Source organism: Agelaius phoeniceus, chromosome 1 (genome assembly GCF_051311805.1).
Source record: "Agelaius phoeniceus isolate bAgePho1 chromosome 1, bAgePho1.hap1, whole genome shotgun sequence".
In the NCBI taxonomy this organism is placed as follows: Eukaryota; Metazoa; Chordata; class Aves; order Passeriformes; family Icteridae; genus Agelaius; species Agelaius phoeniceus.
The window spans coordinates 115,377,026-115,385,421 of record NC_135265.1 but is presented as its reverse complement, the minus strand read 5'-3'; the positions used below and the strand labels follow the sequence as shown (position 1 = coordinate 115,385,421).

Here is an 8,396-nt window from a genome sequence, read left to right as displayed (position 1 = left end):
TCACATAGACAGACTCATCCAAGGATTTACTCTTCTGAAGGACAAACTAGTCAAAGGCAGAGAGAAAAAAAAAAATCCCTGTGATCTGTAAACCCCAAACCAAAAGTCAGAAAGTATCATGAATGCACATGGACTGATACTCTGCATGATAAATCATTAAATTAGGTATCAAGTTCTTTTTGCTACAGACCACTAAATCATGTCAAGAGCATGTCCTGCTTCCTAATCGTTTATCCTCTTAATTACTTGACACAAGGGAAATGTTCCTGGAAGCTTCACCTAAAAAGCACAGGCTGCTGTGTATTAATTGAAGTCACAGAATCAAAATCTCTTAACTAAAGTTAGCACTGTCTGGGGAGAAAAACCTACACGAAAAGCAGTATGTAATCAGAGGAAAACCAGGCAGAATACAAAATATGAATTAGAGGCTAAGAATGAAAAAATACAAGATAAACAAAAAGTTGTATTTAGAATGGCTTTTTACTCACATGAATGGCAAGAAGGAGCATTTTTTAATAGATAGCGTATTTCAGAGAAAACAAAGTTTAGATAAATTTCTGTTGCACATTTGTGGAGAAAAACAACATATATCAGAAAATTCCAACAATAGCCATGGTAAGCCTTAAACATAGGAACAGAAGTGAGGCGGTTTTTAAATCAGCAGCTCCAGATAGCCTGCATCCAAGAATTTTAAGAGCTGGCAAAAGAGACTTGTGTGCTGTTAATGTGGATTTTCCATAAGGTCTGAGAAATTTGGGGAAGCTCAGGAAAAAAAGGAAAAATCTCAAAGAAAGCTGAGGTAATGCCAATACTAGGAAAATAAGTAAGAAAGGAACAAATTTGGCACTTATGTTCAACCTCGCCTTAATCCCAGGGAAAAAAAACCAAACAAACCCAAACCAACTTCTTCATATAGGAATAAGAAATAAATGAGCAAATTGTACTTAAATTACACAGCTTAAATGTATGGAAAAGGTATATTTTCAGAATTACTTTTTTTTTCTCATGCAATTACAGCATTTGTTTGGTGGACAATAGGAACAGTGTTGATATAACATATTTGCACATGGACTTTTTCAGTAGGACACAGAGAAACTGGCACAGTCGTGCACCTACAGTTCACAGCAAGCAAATTAAAACCAAGGCTACAGGTCTGTCTCAGTCTTTCTAATTGAATCCCACAGGAATTAGTTCTTGGCAGCAAGGTACTCAGTATTTTATCTGGAAATAAAGTTTACTAAGAACATTCATAAAAGCTCTAAGTAAATAGTGCAGCAAGGCTGCTGATTGGGAACCATCTGGATTACTGGAAAACTAAGTGCTTCAGCATGATCAGTGTGAGGTCATGTATTTAAGAGTGATGAATTTAAAACACTTATAGATGGAAAACTTCCTCAGGAAGTAGATGGAATAGCTGGTAACAGAATAAACATGGGTATGAGTTCAAAAATAGTATAAATGTAATTGTTAAATGGTTCCAAAACAAACCACCAGAACAAAATGATGTTTTCATTGCAGATGGCAAGAGACCAGAGAAACATGAGTATCACCAAAACATATTTTTCACGTACTGATCTCCATTGGCAAAAGACATTGCTGCATTTCAGGAAACAGCACCAGGATGACAACTTCTTTATCCACATTTTTTTGGAGCTGCTTTATCAGAATACAGCCTCTAATACTTTCAAAGAAGATATTAGTAAATTAGAGATTTCAAAGAGTAGAAACAATCCAAGTTTAGGTAAACAAGCCTAAACAATGGAATAGTTGGCATATAAAAGTTAACTGCATCACATGAGGTTTAAGGACCAAATGAAGACATCTAAAGCAACTGGCAAGGAAAATAAAAACATTAAAGCAGAGTGTGACAGCTGAAAATAAGCTCATCTTAAAATACCAAGCAAACTTTCTTGAATAACTGTAGTAATAACTAAGCTTCCACAGGTGCAGTAGTTATGCTAACATTACACATGTCTATGATTCCTGGACATAACTCTAAATTAGAATTTAGTAATTAATTTTAAAAGACACTCATAGTGACCCTACTATAAGCCATCATTTCAATACATGTTTCTCAGGTTCTCCAGTGAGCTAACTTGAAACAGACATATTTTCAGCAAAACACTTGGCTTGGGACTAAGAATTACTGTCCAGGCCAAATCAACGACAACGCTCAGTAAGAAATATCCCTCCAATGCCCAAACTGAACAGATAATGGACCTTCCATAAATAAAATTCATTTAAGTTTTTAAATTTAAGCATGAATATAACGAGCGCTTTTACTTAAAACATTCAATTCTGCTCTCGCAGCTCCACTTGACAGATTCACACTGGGCTGGACCAGACCGCTGGGGCCATCGAGTGCAACCTGTGCCAGAACACCACCACGTCCAGCTAAACCATGGCACATCCAGCCGTTCCTTAAACACCTCCAGGAACAGCGCCCACCATCTCCCTGGGCAGCCCCTTCCAATGTCTAATCACCCTTTTTGCGAGTAAATAAATCCCTACTAAATTCCAACATAAACCTCCCCTGGCACAACTTAAGACCGTTGCCTCTCGTCCTGTCGCTTTCAATAGCGAAAGAAGATGAAAAGACCCAAAGGCTCAGACGGGTACGGGTTCGCTGTCACTGGAAGCGATGAAGCCTCGCCTGTGCGCCAAATCCCGGCCCTCCCCCCAGCAGAACACCGGAATCTCCCGGGAAAGGCAAGAGGGAGCCCGAGATGCCCGCGGGACCCGAGCGGGAAGGGCCAAGCCCGAGGAGGGGGCACAGGAGGTGCCAGCCCCAGATCCCGCTCCGCTCGCCACGAGCCGGGACTACAGGGCCGCCATCCATCCATCCCCGCAGGAAGCGGAGCCCTCACGGCTTCCGCGCCCGGCGGGCGGGTGAAAGGTCCCGCGGCGCCCGGATGGAGGCGGCGCCGCTCCGCTATATAAGCGCCCGCCGCCACCGCGCCCGCCTCTCCCGCGCCGCCGCCGCCGCCTCCTGGCTCACCGCTGTTCGCTGGGCCCCGCGCCGCCCGAGCCCGGGAATAAGTCGGTCAGGAAGGCTCCGCTCCCGCCATGGTGAGGCGGGGGAGCGCCAGGGACATGGGGGAGGGAGCGGGGCCGCCGCGCCGGCCCCGCCGCGTGGGCGCCGCGCCGGCCCGGGCGGTGCAGGCCCTCGGCCCCGGGAGAGCGCTGCGCTTCCCGGCCGTGCGGTGGGCGGAGGGCTCACCCCGAGCCGGCGGGGACGGAGGGCGGCCTGGGGGCCCGGCAGTGCCGTTCCTTTCGGGAGCGGCACCGCGGGGCAGCGCAGGCGGAGGGCAGGCGGACGCAGCCCGGCGTGAGCGGCGCTGATCTGGCCTAGTGTCTGCCCTCATGGGCCGCCCATGTTAGCGAACGCGGTCACCTAATGCGGCAGGTAGCACCTCATGGTCAGTGTGACACGCAGTGTTTCACAGAACCACAGAATAGGTCACGTTGTAAGGGAGCGCAGTGGGTCGTCCTAGAGCACATGGCACAGGATTGAGCCCGGACGGCTCTTGAGTATCTCCTGTGGGGGATACGCCATACACAGCCGCTCTGGGCAGTCTGTTCCTGTGCTGAGTCACATGCACGGTAAAAAAGTTCTTCGTGTTCAGATGGAATTTCTGTGCATCAGTTTCTGCCCGTTGTCTCCTGTCTTACTGGTTGGCACCACCTAGAAGAGCCTGGCTCCATCCTCTGGGCAACCCCCCTGTTTACATTTTTATAGAAGCATATGTAAATATATATTTCATTCCTCTTCTCTTAAGACCTTCATTTATCCATGTTTTTATTCCTATTTCATCAGCTCACTTAACTCACATTAATGCCCTATTATTTGCAAGTGTTAAATTGCTTAAGCTCCTCAAATCAGTTTCCTGAGTGGCTGAATTAGTCTTTCTGGCCAGGTGCCCCTTTTTGTTCTTGTGGTGTGAGTTGTTGCAGGTTTATTGATCAAGTGTTTGCTGCTTCATTTGTGCTGAGGTTAAGTTGTAAGATACACAAAGACTGACTTTTTTTTTTGAGGAAAAGGAATGTTGGTTACAGCTGTATATAGGCAAACCATATATATACAGCTGTATATAGGGAAGGGTGTGCTTGCAGCTTCCCACCCTGAGGTGTAGTTACACACTAAAAAATCACTTTTCCTTAGAGTTAGGACTTTGACCTTTCATCTCTTCCCATTATTTCTACCATGCTGCCATGCCCTTCAGATAGCTCTTCTAGTCCCATAGCTAAATTGTTCTTTGCACTTTGGAGATCTGTTTTTACAAGACAGTGGATAGTGTTAGTTGGTGTTTACTGCAGTGTCTGATACTTGTAACTTCAACATTTTAGGCGTTTAAGGATACTGGCAAAGCACCTGTGGAACAAGAGGTGGCAATTCATCGCATTAGAATCACTTTGACAAGTCGCAATGTAAAATCACTGGAGAAGGGTGAGTGTGCTTCTCTGCTTACTTGGGAGCTTGTCGAGTAATAAATAATAGGTGCCATGCAAGGCATTGCAAAATACAATGTATTGAAACCAGTTGTAATTAAAGATGTTACTGTTTGCCTTTTTGTACGTGCCTCGGCTTGCAAAGCCAACCCAAAGTGCTTCATACACCACAGAAAGTAAATTCTGATTTAATTTTTAATGACAGTTAGTGTTTAGGGGGTTTTCATTATATGGAAAACTTACGTCATAATGACTAATGTAAGAAAGTGCAGCTTCTTCCCTTTAGCTCTTATGGGGAATTTTGAAATAGTTATCACACTTTGAATGTATAAGAACTGAAAAGCACTGGTTTCTCCATATTTTGTCATTTCTCTTATGAAGAGTTTAGTGTAACGTTCTTTAAAAAAAAATAAATCTTGTTTAGGAACTAGCTTTGCCAGTATTTAATCATGTAATAATGTAAAAAAAAGTTACTATTTGCAGGATCTTCAGGCTGATAACAGCTTAAATATGGTTTAAACGTCTAGTAATGGCTTTTGCTTGTTGTTGCGCCATGACTTTGCTCATCATGTCACAACACTTCCAGTTGTATGTGGTTGGCTATGAGGATAACGCTTAAAATGAATTGCAGTGATCACTCATACGCTATTCTGAGCCAACATCTTGTTTAAAATACTTGCTCAAAAAAATCAAGCAAGTAAAATAGTCACAAACCTGAGCTGTTGCATGTCTTTTTACAGTCTGTGCTGACTTGATCAGAGGTGCTAAGGAAAAAAACCTGAAGGTGAAGGGACCTGTTCGCATGCCTACCAAGGTACTTGACACTGTTTTCCTGTCTTAAAAGTAGGTTTTCTTTTTGCAACTGTGTGCTTAAAAACATATTTTTTTTAAAGAGCAAAAGGTGAGGTAAAAAGCAGTGCTACTAAACTGAGGGTTGACCCAGTGTAAAAAGATTATCTCACACATTGTTTTGACACTTAGGGTAACTGTTAAGTGGTAAAAAACATGTTGAATGTGGAAGGGGCTTTTCTGTTCAATTTATTTTAATAACGACCTCATTTTTTAAATGAAATATAGAAGGGAGTGAGTGTTAACATCAGTAGACCTATTATAACTTCACAGGTAACTTCCTAATGGCATAGGTACCATACAGTATTTGTAGGTGATGATCTTTCCATGTGGTTGTAGATTACTCCTCTCTCTCAGTGCATCAGCTCAATGCCCCGTGTTTGACTTTTCAGACCCTGCGGATCACTACTAGGAAGACGCCTTGTGGTGAGGGTTCCAAGACCTGGGATCGCTTCCAAATGCGTATCCATAAGCGGCTCATCGACCTTCACAGCCCTTCGGAGATCGTGAAGCAGATCACTTCCATCAGCATCGAGCCAGGCGTAGAAGTTGAAGTTACTATTGCCGATGCCTAAACATGGTCATCCTTGAATAAAGTTGATTTACAAATTTTCACCACTTGTTTCTTTTCTTAAGTGTGCCAAGAGATAGTTCTGTGACGGTTTTTGTGAAGGACAGCAGAAACCACAGTCAGAATGCTGTGTGAGAGGACTGTATATTTAAGGAAGCATATGCCAGTTGTAAATACTGGCATATTCTTCCTTCAATATACAGTCCTTAAATTTTGTTCAATTTTGTATATTTAAGGAGTCTACAGGCACCAGGGCTAAGTCCCCCAGTGCCTGTGGACTCCTTTAATATACAAAATTTAACTTGAGTGTCCTGGTTTCATTGGAGGCTGGCAGCTACATGGTTGTGCAGCACTTTATGAAAAATATATTTTCCATAATTTAGGGTTTGATTTTGGCTGAAATGTTAGTTTATACACCGTACCTGCATTAAAATTGATATTTAGGTAAAATTACCAAAGTTTTAATTCTTGGTTCTTGCTGTGCAAGACTGAACTAACGCTTAGCTTATTTGGATTTATTTTTCTTCCCATGTGTGTCACAATCAAAGGATCCTGGGGGCAGGCTGCTATTTATAAAACTTCATAAATTGTGGTGAACACATTGAATTAACAAGTTTATTCTTTTGATGTGCGTGTAGAGTCACAATACTGAACTATGGAACTAAGTCTTTTCAGGTTTAGATTTCCAAAGATATTAATGCTAAGAGTAAGCTTCATATGTAAAGCAACAAAACAGCCATTTTTATTGTCGCTTTTAAGTCTCTCAAAGGAACTTTGATTAATCCTTAAACCAACAAAACAAAGCCCAGAGTTGTAAAAAACATTTTGTTTAATCCATTTAGGATCAGGCTGCTGCTTCTGCTTCAAGCATAGGAGAGAACTTGAATTCCAATTAAAACAAGCAGTGGTGGTTCTCTGCAAGCAGGTTGAGGTCCTGTTTATGTTTGCTGAGACCTAAAACTGACCAAAGCTTGAGCTTTCATACTCAAGATAAGAGAGGTTTTTGATTTCCTTGAATTTAGGGCCTTGCAAGTATTCTGATTCTCCCAAGTTTCCTTAAATTGAAGGCCATGCAAGGATTCTGTCCCCCCAGTCAGTAGGCTTGAGAGCTTTGGTTGAAGGGAGGTGAGTGAGTTAATGGGAACAGATAGTGTCAATCCTACTCCCTTGAGAAATAACTATGTGAGCAGAGGGGACAATAGTCCCCACCACAAAACACCTGTGTCTTCCTTAAAGTTTGTTTCTGGTAATATGCCACAAGTATAAAGCTGTAGTTTTGAAATTACTTGTATTATCTGGGTTGCTCTTTACAGGAATAATTGGCAAATAGCACATGGAGAGATAACTTAGCACTCCCTCACTGACATAAATTACTTGTACTCAGGTAGTCTGATTAACAGAGTAGCCCTGTGACTGACAGCACTTGGAGGGATCTAGGCACGGCAGGCTGGGTTTGACACTATTGCTGCCTTTGGTTTTTCTGTTGGTCAAAACTGTAGAACAGTTTTGTACTCGCTTACACCTGGCTGTACCTCGGACTTGCCGGGTGCCTCTTAAACACACCTAAATGACCTGAAGTCCCACCGATCTTCTTTCAGCTGTGGAACTTCGAGGACCAATTTCCTTTGTCATCTCTTCACTTGTCTCCTACTTACCCATAAACACAGACGCAACTTTACCTTTGTGTCTGGGTCCCTCACTGTGCAGAAATACTGCTACCCGCCTCCTGTGTGACCAGGCCGGCTCACTCGGGAGGGTTTTACATTTGTTACCGGGAGGGTCGGTCAATCCTTGGCTTGTGGAAGGCGCTGGACTGTGGAGCACTTCCAGGCTCATCCTGCCTTCCCCGCCGTCCCTGACTCGCACACTCCGGGCTTTCGCGTGACCCGCACATTTCACGATTTCATTTATTTCCTCACTTCGTTTTCTACGCCTACACCGCGGCAGCGCCGGGACGGTTACGTAACACCCACGCTGACTTTATATAACCCGCTCGGATGGAAACATTTCGGTACCCGCGTCTCCCCCGCCCATCCTCCCGCCTCCCCTCCTCCAGGCAGAACACCTCTCTCCTCTGGCCGCCTGGCTGTGGGTTCAAAGCTCTTCGTTACCGCCGTGCCTTACTCAGGACGATAAACAAACCCTACGTGCCGAGCACACGCCGCTACATCCCGCTCCCCTCATTCCCCGTTCCCTCCTTCCCTCACGAGCCGGCGGCTCCAGCGCCGTGCGCTGTGCGGCGGCGCCCCCTGCCGGCCCGAGGGAGCCCTGCCCGCGCCTTCCCCTCTCCCCCGCGCTCGGCCAATCAGCGCCCGCCTTCCCCCGCGCCCGGCCAATCAGCGCCCGCCTCTCCTCCCAAAATGGCCCCCCCACCCTGGCGCGGGCCTGGCTCGCGGGTTCTCGCGCGCGCCCAGGTAGCGGCGGCGCTCCGGGGGCGCTCCCGGGAATGGGAGCCGGGATCGGGAGCGGGGCTCGGCGGCCTCGGGAGCGGGGGTGGCCCTTGGCCCCGGTGCCTGCGAGTGTCGAG

At 45.2% G+C, this 8,396-nt stretch overlaps 1 protein-coding gene, 1 long non-coding RNA gene and 1 other non-coding gene across 3 annotated transcripts; 2 read left to right on the top strand and 1 right to left on the bottom strand.

Annotated features, from left to right (window-relative positions):
* Nucleotides 1-2,906: 2,906 nt before the first annotated feature.
* RPS20 (ribosomal protein S20) lies at nt 2,907-5,913 on the top strand. The gene is made up of 4 exons (XM_054638523.2): nt 2,907-3,069; nt 4,348-4,447; nt 5,190-5,263; nt 5,691-5,913. Exons 1-4 carry the CDS (start codon nt 3,067-3,069, stop codon nt 5,871-5,873), a joined length of 360 nt encoding a protein of 119 aa, XP_054494498.1. The 5' UTR covers nt 2,907-3,066; the 3' UTR covers nt 5,874-5,913.
* Nucleotides 5,047-5,110, top strand: LOC129131600 (small nucleolar RNA U54). Its single transcript, XR_008535704.1, has one exon. It is a non-coding gene; the product is annotated as a small nucleolar RNA U54 (small nucleolar RNA).
* Nucleotides 5,914-6,621: 708 nt separating the features above from the next.
* Nucleotides 6,622-8,105, bottom strand: LOC129123910 (uncharacterized). The gene is made up of 2 exons (XR_008534741.2): nt 7,549-8,105; nt 6,622-6,978 (listed from the first exon to the last, which is right to left on the bottom strand). It is a non-coding gene; the product is annotated as an uncharacterized LOC129123910 (long non-coding RNA).
* Between the last annotated feature and the right edge of the window lie 291 nt (nt 8,106-8,396).